This window comes from Rhea americana, unplaced genomic scaffold (assembly GCF_003343005.1).
Source record: "Rhea americana isolate MKP2758 unplaced genomic scaffold, rheAme1 scaffold_41, whole genome shotgun sequence".
In the NCBI taxonomy this organism is placed as follows: domain Eukaryota; kingdom Metazoa; phylum Chordata; class Aves; order Rheiformes; family Rheidae; genus Rhea; species Rhea americana.
This window is the reverse complement of record NW_028186546.1, coordinates 5,624,073-5,649,221: the sequence shown is the minus strand read 5'-3', so window position 1 is coordinate 5,649,221 and position 25,149 is coordinate 5,624,073. Positions and strand designations below refer to the sequence as shown.

Genomic DNA, 25,149 nt, shown 5'->3' with positions numbered 1-25,149 from the left:
AGCAGTGCCCTGGCTCCGAACTGCAGCAAAATGCTGGTGAAATGCCACAGAGGGGAGAAAAAAAAAGCCAAAAAAAAAGCAGTGCTAATATTTCTATAAACAGGAAGTTTAAAAGCAGCGTTTTATTGCTTTTAAAAGTGCTTGAGGCCTGGCTCTTGAAATGATTTTCCTAAATCTGTGGAGGGTTTATGTATCTGAAAGGTAAGGCTTTTTCTCCATGAATTTGAATTTCTCTTTTTCTTTTTTTTCCCCTCCTCCTCTTCCTCTTTTTTTTTTTCTTTTTTTTCCCCCCTGTGGTAATGTGCTAGGAAAAGGTATTTATGAATTGCTGCTGATTTTTAAGGTAAAATAGATCACGTGCGTGGGATGATGTTAGAGAATTGCTTGGTGTAAATTACTGTACTAATCGGAAGATGGGGTTTTTTGCAGATAGAAAGAAATACGGTGTAGACTCTGTTTATAAACATTTTCATTCTGTAAGCCAATGATACTGTAAGAAGGCTGCAAAGCAGTAAATGAGTCTATTTACTGTGTATATATGATTCAGTCTGTTATGCTGCTTTGTTTTTCTCTAAAACATTAAATTCAGATTTTCATTTATGGTACTGAGAAACACTGTTATCAGTGGTGGTTTTCAAATTTCGCCTGTTGTAATTTACATTAAATAATTTTAACATCCTCTTATGTTTTAATAACTGTTGACCTTATCAGGAAAGATATTTGCTTTTAGGCCATGATGGAACACCCAAAGACAATCATCCCTTTAGCTTCACGGAAAATAGTAAGACCTGATAGCCTGAAGTGAGCGAGTACTTTTCCTTTTTTTTCCTTTTTAAATTATTTAAATAAACTAGAATATTTGTGATGTGTCAGATGCATCACAGGGATTCCCATTCCTGGGTCCTAGAAAATGTAAATATTCTTATTTAGCATGATAGCACCTTGACAATTAGCCTGATTGCCCTGTTTTAAATTTCATCTTTCTATTCCCGTGAAAAGAGAGTAAGAAAATACTAAGAAAATATTATTTGTATTTAAATGATTGCTACTTTAGATGGAAAGCCCATTAATTAACACGTTACCTACCTTCTCTTATGTAATAGAAAAGCAGGGTTAGAAATGTCACTGTATAGTAGACTACGCTAGTTGAAAGCTAGTTTTCCAGTGCATCACTTTGTTCTATTTTTTTAAATCTATTTTATCTGTTTTTAACTGTGTGTTGGTGAAGCAGGCATATAAAATTATAATGCCAAACTGCTAACTTTAGTATATTTAATAATGTTGCTCTTTATTGACCCCCAAAGGCAGCAAGATTTCAGTAGTGGAATTCCTTAATACTTGACAAATAATAAGCTATTCAGTTTATTACCATATTGCTCATTCTGAAAAAAAAGCTGATAACAAAAGACTTTGTCCATTTGCAGTTTAATAACATTTGAAAACAAAATGCAACAAACAGAAACCCAGCCTGCCGCACTTTTCCAGACTGAACAAGAAATAGGTATTTGCGGAGTGACTGCAATCTATAAACAGATAGAAATAAGGCAAAGACAGTTAAATTGTTCCATCGTTTTTGTCATTGTTAGTGTAAAAATAGTGCTTTTTAGGTGAATAGAGTTCCTCTGTGTTCATTGGTGGCGCAGCGAGCATAATTTGGTGTAATGTGAGTGGTATGCTGCCTGTCCTTGTCTAAACAAAAATCACCCTGTAAAGTAATGTAGATTCAGTATTTTTATAGCAAATGATACTTTTTTTWAAATTACTGAGTAGGTGAATAAGATAGTAATAATTCTGAGAGTTGCTGTAGTYGTGCCTACTAGAAGAGATGATTAATCAATGAAGTTACTATTTTTGTGATTTTTTTGGTTCAGTGCTATCGCACGTAGTTCAGGAGTAGCCGGAGCATGCAACAGTTGAGCACACAGTATACTACATGTAAGAAGCTGATCATTGTAAGTACTATGTTTTATCAAAAAATGAGAGTTCCTGGTAGTGTGACAAAGCAAATTTTACAAATGTTATCAGTTTGGTTAGTTCTTGACTTGCTCTTCTGTATCATAAAGATAAATAGCACCTGCTCTTTGTTAAAAATGCGTGGTGCTTCAGTTTACTAATTCTCTGTTTCTAAGAGTTATAATTTTATTCACAATGTAAATAGAGAAGTCACAGTACTTAGCCAAAAAGTCTGATCAGAGAGATTAAAACGGAGCTGGATGCTGTAATGTGTTTTACAGATAGAGTAGTATACTTGCCACTGTTTTGAAACATAAAGTCGATCCCTCCTTATCAAATAAGAGCATCTACCAGAGTTAGATGACTAGGCATGGTGGACCCTTTGAGGGGAAAGGGAGGGGAAGAGGTGGAATGAATTTTCCCAAAACATCTATTTAAACGGCTATTGTAAGAATGAAAAAGCTTACTTATTTTTTAAGTAAATAGCTTGCAGAGAGATAAGTGTATGGAAAGACAGAGATTTAAATGTCTTTTTAGTAAAGACACATGAGAAATAATAGTCTTTAATTTGTGTATGTGAAATACAACACTTAACCTGTTTATTCAAAGCCATGCAAATATTCTGGACTACAATTGCCTGTTGCCATTTTGTCCTTCCTTAACTACCATGAGTTTGTATGAGCTATGCTTCTTGAAAGGTAAATGGAGAGATCRGCCACTTGTGTGTCAGAGATCTGCATTTAATAGTAATACTTGGGGTTTTGCTTCTGAAGCCAGCTGGGAACATTGATGAGGTGATATTCTCCAGTATGTGTCAAGCTTTCAAATCCCGTAGCAGTTGGCAGTATAGCAAGCAAGCAGCCTCATCTGAGGCTACCTAACCTCCTGGCCCCATAATTATTTATTTGGTGAGAGAGTAGAGATGGAGTTACACATTTAATATGTGTCCTAAAACTTAAGATGAGGATAAAAGTTGTAGTACATAGCCCTTTAGCCTTCGTTCCTCTGCCACACACATTCTCTCCCACAGGCAGTGTAGAAATGAGTTTACAAATGAGAGATGCTAGTTCCTTGCTGTGTCTTTGGTTCCATTGCTCCCCTAGCTCCTTAAGAACAAAGGTGATAATTCATTCAAATCTGTGTATTGATTGCGAAAAGATGGCAAGCATTCTTTGCACATAAATCTAAAATTAACATTTCCTTAAATAGCGCCCTTTGCTTCCTCTGCGCTCTTGCTGTAGGAAGACTAGAGAAGTGTCACTGCATCAAGTTGTTATGGGCATTTCAGAACCCCTGAGCTGTGATTATGGTAGGATCTTTTTCAATACACAGTAATCCTCAGCCCATGTGCCTGAGTGATTAACGTGCTCAGAAGTGTTTTGGGAATCTGAGAGCATCAAAGTGTTGGCCGTCTTAAAACRATGTACAACCTTATGTGACAGTATTGTGGGGAGGGGAGAGCAAAGTAAGTGTTTCAAACTGTTTATAGCGTGAAAAAGCTTGCTGTGAATTCTGTGATTAAACTGTTTTGAGGGCTTGATTATGCTTGTGGGGCTGTATTTTTTTTAATATTCTGCTTTGATTTGATGATTGAAATCAGTAAAACTTCAAATTGTTTTTGAGCCTGACCAGAAAGAAACTTATCCCATTTCTGGAGGAATTTGAGACATCTGGGCCCTTCTAATTTGTACTGTCTTGTAAGTGCTATCTATGGCCAGGGCAGGGAGAGAGGGAGTATTTGACGTACAGTGTGCCTCACCACACCCTCGAGGCTCAGCCAGCCGCAACTGCCGGAGCCTGGAGCCCAGGCCGGCGCTGGCACGCTCTCTGCCCTGCCTGCCTGTCCAGGGACTGTTTGGGGGGGCCACTTGACCATCTTCGTATTGCTGATGTTGTAGCAGGGSTTGAACGAAGGTCTTCACCTCTTTGGGATGCTACAACAAGCAGCATCTAAAATAAAAAAGGCCTTGACAATTTATGTAATTTTTTTTTTAAAAAAAGCTCACAAATAAAATCCAAATAAAAAAAAATCGCTTAAATCTATGAGAAAATGCAGTTTACTAGATGAATAATTTTTTTTGGTTGTTGCATGAAACAACACATTTATGCTTGCTCTGCTGGAGCAAGGATTTAATTTTTGAAGAAGATAATTATAAATTAACTTGTATGCTTTATGAAATACTTTCATCATTTCAGCTCAAACATATCTTGTTTCCTGTGTTATTATTCCATTTGCTAATTATCCAGTTTGTGTCTAATGAACATAATTGAAAATTGACATTGTTTGATTTTTTTTTTTTTCTTTGAGCTAAACGTTACTAATACTGTAGCGTATTTCATGTTGATACGTCTTTTGGATGAGCCTTGCACGTCTCTACATTTTCATCTTTTTTCTTCCTCCTTTTTTCAAATATTTTAGCATGTTGAGGAACTTCTTTCCAGGGTACCTGCCGGAGTAGTCGGCCAGAAGGGATCCACTAAAGAAAGCAGAAAGGCTTGTCTTAGGGGCTAGGAACGATTGCTCAGAGTAATTGTAAAGTTGAGGTTTCTTAATAGAAGGCTTTTATTTATATCCCATATTAAGGCTTTGTAGCTTTATTATTAAAACATGAGGTAAYGCAATTATATAATTTTGCTTTATGTGAGGTATTTTAAGGCATATTTTGATAGTTCTATTTACAGGTCAGCGGGTGTCCCTTATCGGTATCTGAATCGCTTTCAGTGTGTTCTGTCACCACTGGCAAAGTTACATAAGTCTGGAATGAAAGTCGTTCACGCTTTCTGACTCTGTATGTATGCCAGACTTCATTGTAAGGAAAGTTACTCCTCCTCTCCTTTTAATGTTTTACGGGAGTTCTGAGGCAAAAATACAAAAAAAAAGAAAGAAGCATAGAAATGTTTCTTACATGACTGAGTCAAAATTCCACACTCCTGTATGCAGCCCGTTTTTTTTCTTGTTCGATGTGTGCTGTCTTCCTGAGCAGCCCCAATATTTCTTTATAGATTACAGCTTGTGCCATCACATGTGGACACATGCTGTGATTAGAGCGGTGAGAGGCCCATCCCAACAGGATCTACTGGAAGCTCTGCAGTTATTTCACGTACTAGCCTACGGAACATGAGAGGAGCATAACTGTTTTGTTCTCTTTCTTTTAAAGCAAGCATAGCTTCTRCTGCCTTCTGTATTTGGTTGACATGTGACCCTTGCAAGAGAGAAGTGTCTGTAGTTAAAGTGCCCCGTGTGGTTTCCTGGCGCGTACGTATGTACCTAAGCGTGTCTGGTCTCGTGCAAAAAGGATGTAGGCCCTCATCTGTTTTGGACATCTAGAGCCAAACTGCGGTATTAACRAAGTAGGTAGATGCTTAGGACAGAAATTCTGGGGGAAGCACGACTRACGTGGTCGTGCTGTCATTTTGCTCATATTCGAGCCCTGGCAAGCCAGGCTGACTGCTGTTGCTGCTGCCACGTGAGGCGCTGTCCCTGTAATTCCCCTTCTCCTCCCCTGCACATTATCCGCAAGAATTATCCCAAGGCAGCCCTCTCATGACAGCAAAAGTAGCAAATCCAGCTCGCATTCCCACTGGCCATATTCCTTTCCTTTCCTGCAGCAGGAGGCTACACTGTGCACAGTAAAGCCCAGTGCCTGGCCAAGCAGAGGAACAGCCTACATGCTGTCCCGTGTCATGCTTGGATAGTACACTGGGGAGACAGCATTCAAGAGAAAGCCAGGAGAGAAGCAGCCCTGCAGGGTATTTTCATCCCCTTCCACTACACATACTTTTTTCACTCTGCAAAATGTCATTGTAGCCCCTGGGTGAGTCAGAAGTTGGGAGAACGYGCCAGAAAGGAGCTATGCTAAGATGCATGCTCTCCAGCCAGATTGGGCTGATCCACAAGAGAATTTGCAGGAAAAGAGTGCTGCCTCGGGCAGCTGTTAGTCATACGTATCGGCAGGCAGAGGTGCCGCTAGAGGCTGACAGCCAGTATTGTCTTTGCCATTGGTGCAAATCCCTGTATCTTTAATCTGTAATTGCAGAATTTTTGTTGGCTTCTGTAGGGATTTTACCTGAATGTGTGTTTTCAGAGTTAGCCCCCTAGTTTTAAGCTGAAATGTCCAAAATCAGTGTTGMCTCTTGCATACTCGCGGCACAGCAGTCTCGATCTGAGAAACAAAATGCATGGCTTAGCAGAAACGATGTGCAGTGCTTCATCAGAATTGCTAGATGAGTTAAATTTCATTAGATGGTTGCAGCCAGTTTGTCTCTTGCTGAGTATGTAGCTTTAGTCTTTGCAGAGTCACACAGGACAAAAGTGTTTAGTAGAGATAACCACAAGCCAGTCCCCAAACTCTTAAACTGATATTTAAATATTTTTGCTCTTTAATGTGTTGTACCAGATATATTAAACTGTTTATTTTCAACCAGATAATGAGCATTTTCACATTTGTGGTCTACCAGACATCTTAATGTGTGTCTAGTGCTTCACTGAATAGTATTAATGTGTATCACAGCCTTTCTCACGCTGTGGATTTTCCTGTTCATATAATCAGCATTACTGAGAGAAATGATCTTACTGGTTAACAGTAATTCAGTGTTGTATGAGTGTGTTCCCATGCTGACTGGAACTGGCTAGATAATTCTTTCTCTTAACAGTGTTTCTTGGATAAGAACGATCATGAAGGTGCTGACCAAAGCCATGGCAACATTTTAGGTTTTTATTCTGTATCCTCACCAAATTCCTTCCTGCCTGCTAAAAGTCTGCGACTGCTAGCAGTGCTCCTTTCCCAAACTGTTCTTGTGCTTGGATTGCCACCTTTTATTCCTCTTACTCGGTTTTGATGGGCAAAATTTCGTTCATGCACCTCTTTAAACATAAATATCTTTTAATATCTATTAAAATGTTGTGTGRAATCCAACATTTTTGCAAAAACAGGTAGGCCAAAAGCTATGTGTTTGAAGGTCGTGTGTTTAGTTACTTACGAGGCTTCTTGCCTTCAACCTCAATCAGCATATGCAGCTGATATTGCTATAGCTTCATTTGCTGGTTCTGTGAGATTTAGTTGATCTTTTTCAGCTCTTGTAAGAGCCTATATGAGTTGTTTTGAATTTGCAGATACTTCTTCATGTAGAACCTTTTCTTGTAATCCTACAACTAAAACATTTTCCTATGTCTGGCCTGGTTGAGATTCCTGGTCAGCAGTTTAGCCAGCAGAGCACTATTCCTATGTGATCTTTGAACTCAGCACAACTAGACAGCAGTTTTTTTTAAAAAAGCAAAAGCAACATCTAAGAAAATAACCTTTTATCTGTGTAGAGCTGGATGTATTTTAGCCACGCCAGTCTAGATAAAAAGAATGTCTTGCATTTTTTAAAAGCTTGTGGGAGGAGGCTCACAATAGAGGCTCCATTGTGCTGTTAGTACTGAGAGTACAGGAAATCACAAATTAGCTATGACGAGAGTATTGCAGGGGAGTTTTAAGTTTACTTAATTCCCATAGCATTGTATGGTTTTGAAAGGGTTTCACAATACACTGCATTTTGGGTTTGGTTGTGTATGTTGTTTATATTTGACAGTCCTCTGTTTCAGGCTTTCTCTTACCATGTCTTTGTTCAAAAGGTTTCGTGTTTTTAATCCTTGAATCCAGATGACTTTCCTTCTCGCTGTAAATACAGAGGCATACAGATATAGTTTGTATTTACCTCATGACCACCCTGCAGCCATCTGAAATTTAAATCTAGCATTATGTATTCAGCACTGAGAATTATCTCGTTTGAGCAAGGAAAAAGGAAGGATTTTAAGTAGGAATTTGGGAAGCAGTAAGCTGCAGGCATAACTTTTCCTTTCCTGGCAGATTTTGATTTTGATCTTGCAGGATGTTGAGTTATTCAGCTCCAGTTGATATCAAATGAAATTGGAGAGGGCTTACAAAAATCCATAGAATCCTGGTTGCATCTCACATGCTGAGCCAAAGCTATTATAGGATAACCCTTTTGCTAAAATTTATCTGAAAATAGGTTTGGCTTAGTGAGAAACACATCCTGTGACTTACTTGGAAGATTCAGGATGGTAAGGACTCTCCAAAATCATGAATGTTATTTTTCGGTTTCTATGAATAAATAAAATTTACGATGTGTTTTACTGAGCTGGTGTTTTAGACTCTGAAGTATTGTGGACATTATACTTTTGTTTTGATAACTTTGCTAGTATCTTCTTTTTGGACGTGCTTTTAAGCCTGTTAACTTTTTGTTTTTAAGCTTCATGGCTTTGTTAACAAAATTAATGCTTATATTCCAAAAGAAAAATGTTTTCTTACATTCACAAGAACCCAAGGAAAAATCTAGAAATACAAAATATACTTTATTTTTTGCCTGCCTTACAGATGTTAGCTCATAAGCTGGTGAAGTTTTCAAAGTGTGGGTTATGCAATTCTAGCAACTATAGAAGTCCCTGAAGATTTACTATCAAGAGAGAAATTTTTGTGCAAGAGCAAAGGGCCTAAAAGATCATCTAATTCTCTCTCAGATTTCCAAAGAGAATTATTGAAGTTTAGTTTTCATTTTAGAAGACTTATTTAAGAATCAGCAAAACCAAGTCAAAATGTCATACTTTGCAACCACTTTATGTGGGCATTTATGTTCTAGTTTACTGGCACTTGCTAGTGTAAATCTAACTTTTCTTGTGTGGGATTAGTACCTCTTTATGTAAGTCATCTAACTGAAACATCTATGTTAGGAAGTTGATCACCAACGTGAGAACTGTATTACCCTCTTGAGTTGCTTATCTTCCCCCCCCCCCCTTTGGTTAAAAAAACAACTTAGTGTTATTAAGAATCTTTAGGAATAGCTGAAGGAAGATGAATGTGGACTTGCTAACTTTCAGAGCAAATTTGATCTAGTTATTACCAGAGAAGTGGAAGGGAGAGGGGAGCAGAGACAGCAGTGCTAGCAAATGTGATTAAGTGGCACATGGTGGTAATGGCTCAGACAGTGTTGGTCTTCTCCTACGTGGAAGTAGCCTGAGGAACCACCTGGAATGATTCACTTCACTTCACTGCRCAGTCCCAGCACGCATCAGACGGGCATGATGATACTGACCTCACTTGTAAAAGCAGTCTGAGGGCTGTAGAAAAAAGTACCAAGGGCAGGATTTTGATATTAATGTTGCTCTGAATAGGTGCTTGGTAGATCTCATTTGTGTCTCATTTTGTCGCAGGTAAATGGTTTGGAAGCAGTGTGGTTTTGATTGTGAACTGAATTAATATAAGTGCACTTAAAGACAGCCTGTGGCATGACTGAACACAAGCTCTGTATAAAACATTCTGCTATGATTGAAGGGCTTTTTTTTTTTTTTTTTTTAACACAAGCTCTGTATAAAACATTCTGCTATGATTGAAGGGCTTTTTTTTTTTTTTTTTTTGCATTAAACATGTACTTTCCACCATTAAACTGCTTCCTCTTTAAACAGTTTTTTTTAAAAAAATCTCTTGTATATTTAAATCAGGAAGTTGTATTTCACCAATTATCTTGACAGGACATGCACGCAAAGAAATCAGCAAAATACTGGTAAGTGATCAGGCTGCAGCTCCATATGCGGCGTATTGAAATAGAGGAATGTTGTGCTAGCACTGAGTACTCTTGATTGTGCTGAGATGCAGAGGTTTGAAGTGGAGACGTGATTGCAGGCTATTTTTACTTAACAGTTGAACTTTGGGAGAGAAGTGGCAATGGATAATTTCTTTTAGTTGGAGTTTGCACACTCTACAACTTAAAAAAAACTTTGAGATGACTGCTAAGTAAAGACACCTAGTCTAGAAGTGCRAGATGGAAGAGAGCAGGAAAAATGCCTTCCATTTAATGGAGTGGGGCATTTTGGCAAGTTTTGTTTTGGGTTTTTCCCCAGGCCACACAGTTGCTGTGCTTGGATCACCTCTGTGTTACACTCCCTGTCATGGGGCCCATTCAGGAACTGGACACGTAGCAGGACACAATTCCCTCGTGTTAATACCGTTTTATTCTATTTCAAATTAATTAAATCCAGCTTCCCGCWGGACATCTTTATCTTGCAGTATCARGCCTGCATCACAGCTTAGGACCTTGCCACTGAAATATGGATGGCTCTTTCTTCCTTTCCTACTCTGATTGCCCAGTAAACGCTCTTACAGACAATAGAAACATTTCTGCTATTCTAGAAATGCACTGGCTTTTTCAGAAGCTGTCGTGGTTTGTGAAATATGATACTGACTGTTTGGTTTGGATGTGAGACCCCTTGATTTAATTCTTTTACAGAGGAATTGATCATCTTACTACATCTATTATATATGGATTTAGTTCAAGTCCTGACAGTTTATACATAACTTGAATTAATTGTAAAATGTGAAAAATGCAGAGTATTCTTCAGTTGGCTGAAATTTTAAAACTGCGTTTTTTCCTGTCCGCATTGGAAGTCGGCCAGGTGAAAGTTAACATTCCCACAATACCTTTTCTGTGGGGTAATGGGCAAGTTGAGGGCAGCATTCTTTCCTTCGTTTGTATAAACAGACTGTACTGTCCAAGGCTATGGGAGAGTTACTGCTGAACATGTAATCACTGCTGCTTGCCCTCCCCGTTGTTGCTCCGTTGACGATTTTTTTTTTTGTATTTTTTTTATTGTCTCCTATTTGTATAACTTGGAGCCTTTACTCTGTTACCATTTAGGATCTTGCCCTAGGCAGTGCTGTATAAAAAAATCTATGTAATCTACTGATCATTTCATTCACTGTAGTGAATGATGTAGTCAGTATTCCTTCAAAAACTTGCTGGACGTGTGTCCTTACAATGGTAGAGTCTTGTTGACAGTAGACGAAAGGAGGTGAAGATCTGCAGAGCGGAACTCATCTTTCATCTCTCAACTCGGCCACCTTTGGTCCTTCCAAAACATAGCAGGAGTAACGTGCCAGGAAGCGTGGAGTTGGGTGTACGCTTACTGTGCCTGGCTAACAGTTGGATTTTGTACCTAGGTACTGTTAGAGTTGCTGAACTCTTACGTAGTGCAAAGACTATTGTATATGCAGTTATTATCAGTTAGGAGTACTCAGTGTGTCTTAAGCATATGGGTAGATTTTGTTCTTAGKGTCCTAAATACAATTTTGTACTGTCTCATATTAGTAGTTTATATGTGAAGAASTGTGCAGAAGTAGTGACCTCTCCGCTCATGTGAATCACCGTTTTCCAGCTCCTACAAAAACTAGTAACGCTTGATCAATTAGCTGTGGACAACCTTAGGCAAAATTTGGGGACGGGGGATCAGGAGTGCAGAGAATTTCAAAGATGCTTAATATTTAATTTGTTCATTGGGTGTTTCTTGGGCTGTGATCTAAACACTATTGATTTATTTAAAAATAATCCCAGTGACTTCAGTGTTTTTCAGCTTTCGCCTTCCCTTTGCCAGACTTCGGATTTTTTTGMATTTAAATGGCAAAATCTGTCTCAGAAAATACATGTTTTTTATTACTGATGTTTGTGGAAAAGGGTAACAAGGAACTATCACAACTGAAAGTTGCATTTTTACTGAATCCTGAATTRATAGAGAAAGAAAGTCACTAAGCCCTTGATTTTTTTTTTTATGCTTTCTGGCTAGGTCAGGTCAGGGCCGTATAATCATTCCTTTTCGTCCATTGATGTCACTGTACAGAGTGAAGCTAGTAAATGAACCTAGAATTCATTTCATATAAAACTCTACATTTTGACATGCAGTGTGCGTATGTGGTACATGCGTATTTTATTTCTGCAGGCTCATTATCATGAAATCTGCATCTTCATGTGAGTAAGAAGACAATAGGATTGGTACAAGCACTTCCAATTTTCTGTTGTCTGTTGTTCATGCAAAGTATGGACAACGGTAAAATACCAATGCATCAAAATGCGTTAATGGTGGAATTTCCATTTCCAGTTCTGTTATCGTAATTTTTCATCGCTTTTAAACCTCTAATGTCTTCTAATATGGCTCCAAGAACTAAATAAGAAAAATATTATTACTTACTTGACAAGATACAGATGTATTAAGAAAAGCATTTATTTTCCTGTCTTCAATTTTTACTCATTTATAGCACAGATTTTATGGATCTCTTTGCTGGACATTATTTATTTCTCTACATTTAAAAGAACAAATATTCAGACTACTGGTTTTATTGGATATAAATGTCGATAATGTCTGAGAACGGGCTATTGTTAGATCTGTAGCATTCTTTAACATTTTTGAGCTTTGTTACTTAAAGAAACTCTGGTTATTCTGTGTGTGTTTATGTAGATTATGCCATAATTTTATATGTGAATTTACAATTTATTTTTTTGCGCGGAAAGCGGTAGTATCTTCTTAGCAATTATGAAGCTGATGTCAGATACATACATACAAAACTTGAATTGCATGCATCAATTTTGTACGTACACACTGATGTGTGAGCTGCTTGTTTGCAGGTAAATTACCTGTTCACTCCTAACGTGCTTGATTTTGCAACTAATACTCAAATAGCGGACTGCCTTAGTCTGCAAGCAGCTCTGCTGTCTGACTGCAGAAGCACAGTGCAACTCAGTCTGAATAARCAAGACCTTTGTAAGTAAAAGACAAATAAAATTCTAAAGAAAGATGTGCATTGAATGGTAACCTGGGCTTTCTTGTCTACCGACTGTGAAACCTCTGTAGGAATTACTACTATTGTACTAGTGTTCCCTCCTTCTTAATAGAGGTGTTCTGTATCCTGTTTTTCTTGCTGACTAGAGAATGACAGCTTTTAAGCATTGTAATGATGAAGTACCATTAGCTGTATACCATTCGTGTCTTAAATTGCATCCTTTGTAGTGTTGTTAGCAGTTCGTGTGAAATAGTTGGGTATGGTCAGGATCTTTCCAGCACTTCTGCTTTCTTCTTATTTTCTTGTTTTGTAGGTTATTCATTTTTTTGTTGAATTATATGTATTTCTATGATCAGTTGGCATGGAAACATGCCTGTTTTATAGGCCAGTTGCTTTTAGCGTTAATTTACAGGTACTTGTTTTTGAATGTGAAAATGGAAACCATTTTGCCTACCATTAATACACACAGTGCAACGTAAATTATCTTTCCTTCTGTCTTGCGGGGGGAAATGAATTTTTTTAATCAGAGAAAAAATAGAGCCTAATAGTGTATTGCATCATGCATACTGTTTTAATAAGACAGTGTTCGGCATAAAAATAATTGAAATATGTAACTAGATAGAATCAAGAGAACAAAGCCTAACACCAAATCTTAATTTAAATCCAGAAAGCATATCAGGCTTTTCAGTACTGTAAAGTCATGTCACTAAACTTCTTTTTATTATTATTATATTTATTGGTGCTACCCTTCCTTCTTGATGTTAGAACACTGTTTTCTAATAGAGACTGATTGATACTGATGTTCTACAATTTTGGTGAGGTTTGACGTTTCCGAAATATCTCATGGGTGAACATAATGTGTTGTAGATTTTTGCATAATTAACGCAGCAATATTCTTGGTGATATGGTGATACATGTCAGTGGCTGCTTTTGGGAGGAAAACAAGTTCGCTGTCAGACTCAACATAAGGAAGAACACTTACACTAGGTCATTCTTGCAAATACATGATCATAACTTTCTCCCTAAAATGGTGACATGACTTGCAGTTTTTCTCATTTTGATACATCGTGAGTGTCACTGAGTCCCTTCTCATTTTAAATTGCTCCAAAAATATATTTTTGTGTGTCATTTGTCTGCAGGTCACATTTATATTGTTCACATTTATAGAAATCTGAAACTGTATCCAAATACTTACTATTTTAAGTATAGGTAACTAAATATCTGATATATATCAGATGTTTAGTTATCTCCATATGACATACTCTAAGTGAGCACAAATTGTCTGCTCTCAACATAGTTGCATCCAAATTCACTAGAGTCTCATTTAATCTCATGATTTCTAAAAGCTACGGACCACTGTCTGAAGAACTTTATATAGATTGGATACCTGGAGTAAAARTAAGATTTGAATTAATTTACTTTGGCTGCAACTCCTCCCTCCGGTTCCAGCCTTCAAATGTTTATTTCACTATATCAGTTCATAGGCAGTATGCTTTCTGTAAACAGAAAATGAACAAATCGAATTGATAGTGTTCATAACTCAGTTTTACATGTTTAATAGTCAGTTCATCTCGTTCATCACATATTTTGCCATGCTGCTTTTTCTTTATTCCCCAAGTTAAAGTCCATGCAATTCAATTTGAAAAGGATACATCTATACAAGATTTGTCAAATTTCAGTAAAACTGCTAAAAATCTGCAGTTTATAAATGTGTTGTTCATGTCTCTGTTCATGTTTTATGAATTTCATGGCATTACTCAGCAACCATATGGTCTGTTTCAGCCTCACCGTATTCTCTTTTCTTAATATAAGTATCTCTGGGCTGTAAAAACAAAACCAAAAAAACTGTAGGTGAAACCCCTATGTTTTCACAATTATTCATCTTTTAAATAATTCAATGAAAAATAAATGCTTTGTACTAAGCCCTTCTACTAAGACCATGCTGAGCTTTCTCATGGGTCATTTGAAAGTGGCTTTCTCAGAAGTTCAGGAAGACAGGTTCGAACTTTTTGTCTTGCTTACAGCATTTTACAGATCACATTTTTACAAACCCTAGCGCAGCTGTGAGCAGAAGTTAGATTATACCGCTTCCTGTGTGGCGCTGGCTCGTCCTAGGCACCGAAGAAAACTACCGAAAACCTTCTGCGCTCTGTTCTCTCGTAAACAAATGGGTCTGTCTCTGCAGAGACAAGCGAAAAATAAATGGGCTCCACCCTTACAAATCTCAGTGTACTTGTCACAGTGGCTGGCGACAAGATGTAATTCTGTCATGGTTGTTGTAAACTGCTGTTTTTCCTCCCCATCCTTMCTTGAAAGCGCGAGCGTGGGGCTGTAATAGCTGTAATGTCAGCCTTCTTCACAGGTAGGCTTCAGGATGCTGAATGCAGCTGTTGTGAATGGGTGTATTTTAAGTAAAATATATTTTCATTTATATATTTCCATATGGTATTCGTGCTTACGAAAGGAGCGATGCATTTGAGTTTTACCTGCAGCACTCCCTACTTTGTTCTGACCAATGGTGTATTTAAGTTCGCGCYGCAGTCAGTAGTTGTTGTGTTATTTTGTTGCATAGTCAGGTGGCTTTGTTATAAATTGAGAGCTACTCACTAAGTTAAATGTACTTGCTGCTGTTTGATCTCTGCAGTAAGAAGACGGTGTCTTTCTTGCATTCCTTTATTCACAGGGTGGATATGGTACTCATTGAAATCGAAAGCTTCCTTTCTCTTGGGAAGTCTTCTGTGGGCGCCTGCCAAACCTCCCATAGAATTAAGCTACTAATCGTGTTGTCCTGTAGATATTTTTGACATAAAAGTTACGTTAACCAGTCCTGTTCTTTCTTTAATTATCTTTACCTGAAATAGTTGACATKTTTTAAGGAATAAACAGTCATACTTAATTTGAGTGCTTTATCTGTGCATTCTGGAAAGTAGCTATTGAACAAGGTTGAAAAGAAACGTATGAAGTGTAGAAAGGTATCAGTGTGTCACCAGAAGGTTTGTATTTTTATTAGCTATGCAGCTTTCAGAATTTCCACTCACTTTGCAAATGGTTTGACTGCTGTGATATTGTTGTTTTCTAGCATCATACAGTGCTTGCCACAAAGTTAGATGCCTGCAGGGTAATAATGCAATAGAAGTGTTTTAATGATTTTTTTTTTAAAATAAGTTGATATGTTGCAGCTTGCGCACAAGATATTTTTATATTCACTAACATTCAAAACTTGCAAAGTAAATTTCTCATGAAAATASCAGTGGGTATTCTATAATTTTAATATTCTTAACTGTGAGTAGCAGTTTAGGGTCGCCCAAAAGGGTCACGTTTCACAATATAGCATAGCGTTGTAGTGTTTGTAAGAAGTAGTAATGCTAACTGTTTTTTTTCCCCCAAAGTGTAAGAATGTGCAGGTGGAATTACTGCTTAAAGTATTTAACTCTTRGGCAACTTTAGCTCTGTAAAATTTTTCCACCATTTATACATACCCGATTTAACTAGTTTACAGGTTAGACCTAATAATTGAACCTCATCTGAGCTACCCGTGGATGTCAAATTTTCGCTGAGAATTATACTCCGAATTTCACYCGCTGTTCTTGGCCTGCTTTTCCTTTTGGCCTTTTGAAACTTTTGATCCAATCAGGGACAGAAAGAACTAAAAGATTAACCTTTTGGGAAAAGTCTTTGAAGAAAATGCTGGAAGAGCTGCAATTTCCTYTGGATTTACTCTGATGAAATAATTGTTGTGCTATGAAAGTATCTAATATGAAAAAAGAAAAAAAAGTAAAGTTAGGGCACAGAAGTAATAACTTCTGTTTTTATTATTTTTGTATGGAAACACCTGAACTAACTTGGTTTGCTTTTCATTCAGAAAATAGGGAAGTTTAGTCTGTTGCAAAGACCTGTTGCTCTGCTGTTTCTAGATCTCAAGAACGAGGATTAGTTTCATGTCACCCAGTCAGATGCTCTCCTGATTTCTGGGAGTTACCAGGTCATTTTTCTCTCGGGCTGGGCAAACAGAGGGTTGTCATTCCCTCCCTTTTGCAGAAGTGACAGCCAGCAGGACTTGCTTTCCAATATCTTTCTGTATCCTATGTCTGTTTTTCTGAACACAATCCAAATCTCTCAATACTTTCTCAGTTTACCTGCATGAAGTAGATGATCCTTTGATTATCTTTGGATTACAAAATTCCAAGTCATTTGAGCGCTGCTGGTGGCTACGTGGCTGCGGAAGAACACTGGTGCAAGCCTCTGAGCGCCCTGTTGTTTATCGTGCTCCTAGTTTGAGTAGGTAGAAAAACCATAGAGTAAGGTTTCTTATTTTGGAAATGCTTTATTGATCTGATACAGTAGTTTCCATTCTAATTCTCAATCTGCTGTCAATCTGTATTTTGTTTTGAAAGGAAGTTGCTATGGTCTGTCTCTGTAACTGTCCATTTTTCACAAACCATAACGCTGCAGAAGTTTGAGGCTGTCACTGAGAGAGGGGGAGACAACATTTGTGTGACGCACATATGTGCCGTGGGCAGATTCTGTAAATGTCTCTGCCTGCAGATTGGTGGACACGGCAGCTAAAATAAGTTTATTTTTTAAGCTAAAACGTGTATGGAAGATGCTAGAATAAAACTGCAAAGTGACATCTTTTATTTGCTGGGAAATGCAATCGTGAACTTATTTTCTGAAATACAGCTCTAGGCCAAACCAAGAATACACTGTTGTGAAACTGGAAAGATAACCAGTTAAGAAATGTTGCCTGTGGGAAGAATGAACACTACCCCTGTTCGAGATTTTGTAGCTCTTGACAGTAGACTCAGTAACTCCTTTCTAAAAATTTTCTTTGAACTGATGTTTTTAGCACTGAGGTTGCTGCTGTTGACGTTATGYAATTTGTAGCAAGAGATGGAACATGATTTGTGCCCTGAAAAATTGACAGTTTGAAGCCTTTATCTGCAGACAAAGCAGTTTTATACATGTGAGTGGTCTCTTTTCAAGTTTGAAATGGTTAAACTACAGAGATTAAAAGAAACTATAAAGCCTAGTGAAAAAATGCAAATRTGGGTCATTTTTAAAGACTTCTGACTTTTCACTAGTTCAGTGAAAACAAAGCGTTCAAAAACCTTCTCCAAGTTCTTTAAATATRTGATATGTGTGGGAAGAAATATTTTGCTTCTCTCATCAAGTCATGGGAATAACTCCCCATTTTGACTGTTTTTCAGTACAGCTTTAACTGTGATGCTGGGACCAGAGTCTTTGTAAYTGAAACTCAAAACTCTGCTTGAAGAAAAGCTCAGTAGAACAGTTCTCTTACATCATATGTTTTTATTATATTATGATTAAATGTAACATGATAATATAAACCAAGCTTTTGCCTTAAAGTGGCTGTTTTATTTGGCTCTTTGACTGTTGTTACTGGCTCATTCTCAGTGCGCTTGTCATTTTTATACATCCTGTTTGCTTACCTTCAARATGAACATCTTTTTAGAAAATCTTATTTATTCAAAATGGGCTCAGTATGGGTTGGCCTACAGAATACACTAGATGGGAAATGGGAAGACTTTGATTCCCTTAGGCTTCAGACTTTCTCATTTTCCCATTTTTTTTAACTGTACTTTAATGTTTTTTCTGTAGCTTGTAATCGTCCTCAACCATGTTTTTTTAGTATTGCCAGAGAGCAGCAGGGGTTGGTGGTTGTGGGAGGAACTGGAAAGGGAGAGTCCAAGGGAGARAAATTGGGGCTTTAAGGAGCCCTGTGCACTGGTTTGGATTTGGAGAGTCACTTTGGTTTTCCGAGGAACATAGTGGAACGTAACTCAAAGTTTATTATTCCCATTTGCCAGAAACCTTAATGCTGTGTGAATTTTCCTTTTTTAATTGCACTAATCTTAAGAAATAAATAGCCCAGACTTCCTAATGTTTTAGCTGTAAAATTTAGGGGAAGTTTCTAGCTCTCCTCCTAAATAAGAGTGTTTTTTTGTTTTTTTGATTTTTTTTTTTTAACTGGGAGCATTGCTACCACAAATAGTACCATGATTTTCAGTTGAAAGGAAGATGAATCATATTAGATGCTTTCCTTAAAAAATAAAATAAAATAAAGACGACAGCTAAGTGTTCATGTAGAATAGTTCAGTACTGTTGTTTTTAGCGTCACTTGAGTGTGCCTACTGACCTCAAAAAATTAAACCTTGTGAAACTAATTTGATATCTAAGGCCCCACACTTGCCTATCTTGAGGTTTTTTGATAAGGAAAACAAGGTGTGTCCCAGGTAATAGTTTAACGTTCTTGGCCAAAGTACAGGAGTGCTGCTAAAGAAGTTGCTCTTGGTGTTTGGGATCAGAATAAAGCAAGTCTTTGATGTTGGCTGCTCTTGAGTTATTGGTTTTCTTTTTCTGAGAGAGCATCTTGTACAACAATTAAAATGTAAGAAGAGCACAAAGAATAGCCATCATGACAGGCTGTGTTCAGAAATTTTACTTTGTAATACATCATTGGCAATGTCTTTAAAACATGATGTGAAGTTACTGCTTACAAAGGTGACTGCGTTGACGGCCTAGAAAACGTTACTGCCTTCCCAAAGCGTACGTACGGTTCAAGGAGTGGGTTCAAAACAAAACCTGCTGAAATAATGTGGCTTATTGCAGGAGAAGTATTTTAGGAGTAGAGAGATTTATTTTTATTTTTTAACTTATTTCCTTTACAGTTCAAATACATAATATTTTATAGACAGATCAAGAGTAACTCCGTGAGTGCATTACATTCTAAATTTATGTTATGTGGATGTTCAGCCTGTATGAAATTCTCCACAAAGATGCCAGCTCTGATAACATGGTAAAAGAAAGAATTGCTTGCTTCTGTATTGAGTGCATTTCCGTTCATGTGGAATTACAGCCCTGYTTTGCCAACCTGTTTTAGACTTGTTCTGTATCCTGGTTATTGTCTTCAGAGTCATCCAGTACTGCATCTTCTGTGGAAAGTGTCTTAGTGTATCTTGGCATGATAAATATTGTTACTGGAATGGCTAAGGGAGTTAATCATTCTGCTCCTATTACGATTGTTGAAGCAGATTGTTTTTCCAGTTCCTGTCAGGAGGAGTTTTCTAGCCTTTCTTTTCTTTTTCTTTTTTTCTTTCTCTTGCTCTTTTTTTTTAATAAATAAAAAAATCGTACCACCAACCTATACAGTTTATAGGGTAGCACATAAGCTCCGTTATATTTTAAACTAAAGTTCGGATATGTCTTAAGGAATTTTTTTTCCTGTTTATTTCCCCCCCCACCACCACCACCACCACCCCAGTTGCCATTTATCAGCCTGCTCCGTGGTAGCTGTCCTGGGAGTTGGAGTGCGGTGCAGCGGGGGAATGTCTTTGTTTGCAAGCTTGATTCATGCGTTCAGTTTTCTGTTTTAGAGATAGTCTCATCCGTAAGTAGGAAAGAAGTTAATGTCATTAGTTAGAATTATAGGCAAAAGTGACTGCTGAAGCATGTCATAATTTTCACATTCTTTGATTCTTAGTTGTATATATTGTACTGAGTTTCACTGCATTACTTCCTGTTAGTTATAAAGTAGCTTGTGGCTTAAGCCACAGTCTGCAGGCAGGGGCATTTCACAGTCACCTTAAAACTGGTGTTCTAGGTAATGAATTTGGCAGCCTTAGCTAAAATTTCTCTGAAGCTGGAATTAATGGACGTGTACTCAGCTAGGGTGTACTCAGGTGCACCATTTGAGATATGTTTCTAATTTGTTTTCCTCCTCCTCCATCCTTCTTAATAAAGTTAAAAACACTTGAAACAGAGTCTTTGCTGTGGACAGGCACTGAAATGCTGCTTATCAAGGGAAAGCTCTGTTCTTTAAATTATTATTCCTTTTTGTGGCATTTGCCTTTGTGTGTCTGTTATTTTAAAATGGCAACTCTACAATATTGTATTTGGTATACATTTTATTGCTAATGCTAACACTTTTATTTAGTATTTGATTTAGTTGTTACTGAATATTGTGGTTTAGGTTGCTTTTTAACTGTCATAGACAAAACACTTTTTAAAATAACCCTTTGTTATTCTTGTTCATTTGACATTAAATAGTTATGATTCATATTATTTCAGACTTATTTTGAAAAGCATTAGTTAAGATTAGGCTTATCGTTATAGCATGCTCAGAATATATCATTTGAGTAATTTTTTTGATAGATGTGGAATACGTCCTGCTAGTTTTCACATGCGTGTTTGAAGTAAATGTGTAATTAATAGAAAACGTCGTCAGAAGATTTTGTTTCCATTAACAGAACTTTATTTCTGATCACAGGCTTCAGAAATTCTCTGGTAGGGAGTTCATTTTTTGTACRCTGACAAGCATTAAGGATTTTGAGACATGCTGACAGGCATTAGAGGGGAGAAAACAACAGAATTACTATATGTTTAAAAAGGACTACTTAGACCAGGCTTCTCAAAAGTAGTGCTGTTCTCACRGTTATGAGACCATAATATCTGAGCRTGCCACGTTTATTTCTATGTAAGTACAGAGCAGTAATGAGGAATCTTGATTATCAGTAACAGCAGGGAAAATGTAGAATTTTCTAWATAGAAAYCATTGGCTTATTTTGTTTCGATTGTGCCAAAAGGGAAAATCAAGCAAGAGAGCTGTATGGAAATACTCTTGAGGGCTTTGTGTTGTATGATGTATCAATCTGCTTGGACACTCGTTTCCCACAGTAGTAAAATAAAGACATGATACGTGCATAAGTCCAAGTACTGTGGATGTCTATGAACCAGGGTGGTAACTACATAGTAGTGGAGTTGGGTATATATTTTATGTACATGAATGAGCTGCGAATGTCCTGAGAGAGTGGTTGGGTGTATTTCAGTCTTTGCAATTAGCAGGAGGATATAGATGGGTGTGACTGCTTTGCACATCATTGGGTCAGCRCTGCACCGGAAACCACTTTTATTTTTCTTGGTCTCTTGCAAATTAAAAAGAAAAGAAGGAAGATGACTTGTTTTTACTGCGTTTAGGTAAATAAAAAATACCGAGTGCAGTAGCATGCCTTAGCTATGCTCTGCTTCAGTAAAGCTTCAGCATGTTCAGCATTAACCTTTAAGCCCTGTAGACTTCAGGAAAGAGTGTGCATATGCTTAAGGTGAAGCTTAGGCTTAGTCTTCTATGTACATTTTAAGGCACAGGTCTTATTTGAAAATCATTTTGGGATTGTTTCTGTTAATKTCAGTAAGACTTGCAGCAGGTCCCTAAAATCTTAAGTCCAGCCAGAAACATTAAATGGAGGAGAGGCAAAAAAGGGGAGTAGAAGTCCATCTGCTAAGTAGTGCGGRCGTCCGAGCTCAGCTATCCCCCTTTTGCACGTGCCTCATTTGGTGGTGTTCTTCACGCACCCCCTTTCCTGCTTCCCCCCCCCGCCACCAAAAAGAAACGTCGTGGGAAATGAACTGAGTTGCACCGAAGACCGTGGCAATCGATGCTGCCACTGGTTCTGGAGGAATCGGGAGGTTTTTGTGTCAGATAGCATACGGTCTGGAGGCCGAGTATCGGAATGAGGAAGACGGTTAAACATGCTTTTTTCTCTTGCACGCGCTTCACCGATCGGCCTGCGGCGTGTTCCTGCGTTCGGTGCTSCTTGCCTGGTGGTAGAGCTCTGTTCTCCCGTGGTTCTAAATGTCGCSTCGGGCCCCGCCACGCAGAACAAGGAGGCTGTCAAAACCAAGTCCCACACTTAAAAATTCATGATGTATCATGAACCATAAAACAAGACTTTAAAGTATGGCTTTTCTGGTAATTTTTGTAGTGCGTATTGGCAAATCGAATTCATAACAGCTTCGGTGGTCATGTTATGAGTGGGATTTTTTTGCTTGTTTTGACAACTTTTTACTTRGTGTAAACATTTATTATGAAAAGCATCCAGGTTTTTGAGGACTCAGGGTAAATAAGTGACAACTCAGACCAAATTTACAGCCTGAGTAAGAATATAAGGTAGAACTAGATGCTGTAGGGGATAATTCTTATGTTAACAGGCAAGACTGAACTAAGTGAATGTCCAACCTGTCRTTTTAGGGTCCTGTTTTTGTTAAAGTTAATTGTTTTGGTTTTTTGGTTGTTTACATTTTGTTTAAAAGCTTAATTCACTTTGATGTTTATAGTGCATAGGGGAAGTTCTGTAGGAAAAATTCTTTTAAAAGGACATTGTCAAGGAACTTTTCCTGGCTATTTAATCTTTCATRGTTGTTTAAGAACCACAAGAAACTTGAAAATGAAAACTCATTTGCATTGTTGCTCTCCTCCATTTCATGTGWGTGTTGGTTTGTCATTATAGGGTTACTCATAAGTTTTGTGCTTTTTGGCATTGATGTATTTTTCAGAAAAAAGAATTGAAGCATTTGTTTTGAAAAAAGAAAAACACATTTAAAGAATTACATGGACTTTGCAAACAGATTTAAGAAAATGAAAGGTAGGTCAAATTTTGGGCCTACAAACCTGACAATGTCCTTTAATTTTAACATTTATGTCTTTTTTTTGAGAGACTTCGATTGTTCTTATGATGTTATATTGATCAGTGACAGAGAAATGTAGTAGTGACATTGTTTATCTGCGTTAATAGCTCATCTTGTTGTGTTATATTTCCTATCTCATGTCAGCGAATGGCTTCAAATGACAACCTACGCTGAGAACACTACTATTTGTGTAACAGGATCACTTTAGTTAACTGTCTGTTTGTAACAGAAATGGTTGTTTTAGAAAAGATTTAAAATGATCAAAGCCTAGAATATGTCAGGAGGAAGTTTTTTATCCTGCAGTAGTCAGCATGTCTGATTTTATTTGCTTAAGTGTGCCGCGTGTAAGGTAGTAGGCAGAGGTGTATACCCTTGTTTCAAGAGTGACAGCAGGCACAGGTATGATTTGGGAGTGGGAAGGCAACTAAAGCATTTGTGTAGGTCTGCTTTTTTTGAGCTTTAAGAAAATACATCTCATGCCAAGTTTGGTTGGATAATTTGGAGCCTTATGCTGCCAGAGGTATGGAGTTAACAGTCGAAGAGCCTCTCTCCCCCCTTTTGGTGACAAAGTTGGGTGATAAATTCATTAATCCTCTGGTTTGCAAGACTGCACAAACACTTGAATTGCTCGTACACTGGGCTGATTTCATATCAAGTTCTCTAGCTGAAAGCTGCTTTTTAATTTTTCAAGGTTGTACTCTAACAAATAGACTAGGATGAYTTGTGGGGATTTTTTTGTTGTTTGTTTTGTTTTAAAGAGCAGCTAGCCCAAATAGCAGCCTAAAAAAGATGCTGTTTTGTTGTCCATAYGTAGTTCTTCATCATGTGGCTAAGTGCTCTGACTCTGTGTATGTGTGTCTGTATATGTGTGTGTACATGTTATACCTGGTATTATTTTAGAAAAATTCCAGCAGCCACTGACACAGTAGCTGTTACTGAGGCAGGAGCTTCACCMCCAGACATTTTCCACACTGACTGGGGTGGGGGGGAAGCCCCACTCTGTAACTTAATAGCTGGATTGAGCTATCAGGAAAAACTTTTTTCTTTAATACATTTAGATAACCTTAAGGGCCTGACTTAAACCCAGCAAGGTCAGAGTTAAGGCTTCTCACTCCATCTTTAACACTCCCTGCAGAGCCTGGCTTTCCAGCACCGGTGGCATTGGAGATCCCMGACTCTCCTCAGACCCCTGCTCACCGAGGCCGAGCATCCAGCGCATGAGCAGTGCCGCCCGCTGCGGTACGGGTGTTGGCGGTGCACCGGCTGTCCTGTGTGGGGCTGTGCGCGTCCTAACAGTCCGCTGATTTCAGTGGGGTGTTACTGGATGGGGGCAGCCCRGCAGGGCTGGTGGCAGACCCACAGCGGAAGGGGGAAGAGTGCAGATGCAGTGAGAAGCTTTAACTTTGAGTCTCCTGACTTCTGTGCGCACAAGTCAGACCCTTAATGTTGTTTTAATGTATTTTTTGTGTTTAATTTTTAGTAAAAATTTGAACACGATCCAGGCCACAGAGGTTGCAGTGGATAAGAAGTTTAAAAGCTTTGGTTCAAGATTGCAGGAGGCTGCAAGAAAAATTAAAGACATGGAAATGAGGATCGAATGACAGGCTGCTATTTTGCTTCAGAATACTGAAGATTGTAAAGCATTGAGAAATCGAATTCATGACCCTGGAAATCAAGCTCAGATTAAGAAATGTCAGGTTGGTAGGGGTTCCTGAAAGTCTGAAGTTAGGATAAACTCCCATAGTAAATAATACAGGTTCTAAGATATGGGGGTGGATGGTTTATTTTTATCATCTGTGTTATGTACAATGCTAAACCATATTTCTGATTAGACCAAGTAAAGTAACTTTTTTTGAGTTTCATGTTTGTGGTGCAGAATGTCATTTGTGACCAGTTTACAGTTACTCCTCTTTGGCACTGGGTTGCATGATTCACTGTTAATGCAGATGTGGAAAATTTTGTTCTTAAATACACATTGCTTTATCCTACCACATTAAGGGTCTACTGTAAAACCAAACACGTGGTGCAGCATGACATTTCTAGATAAGGACAGAATGTGTCTAAACAGTGGAAGAAATATTTTTTTGTTCAGAAGGTTCCGATTCAT

General features: G+C 38.0%; 1 protein-coding gene across 7 annotated transcripts in view; it reads left to right on the top strand.

Moving 5' to 3' along the window:
- Window positions 1–25,149, top strand: part of CTBP1 (C-terminal binding protein 1) — a 247,935-nt gene that overhangs the window by 181,399 nt on the left and 41,387 nt on the right. The window contains exons 2-3 of one of the 7 annotated variants that reach the window (XM_085314712.1): window positions 22,911–22,999; window positions 24,523–24,739. The exons of 3 other annotated variants lie outside the window; for them this stretch is intronic. In XM_085314712.1, coding sequence (XP_085170838.1) covers window positions 24,733–24,739 — 7 coding nt within the window. In that variant the 5' untranslated portion in view covers window positions 22,911–22,999; window positions 24,523–24,732. Of the gene's footprint in view, window positions 1–1,930; window positions 1,953–22,910; window positions 23,000–24,522; window positions 24,740–25,149 lie in introns of those variants that run through there. 3 more of the 7 variants (XM_085314711.1, XM_085314710.1, XM_085314713.1) reach the window with 3 other exon arrangements.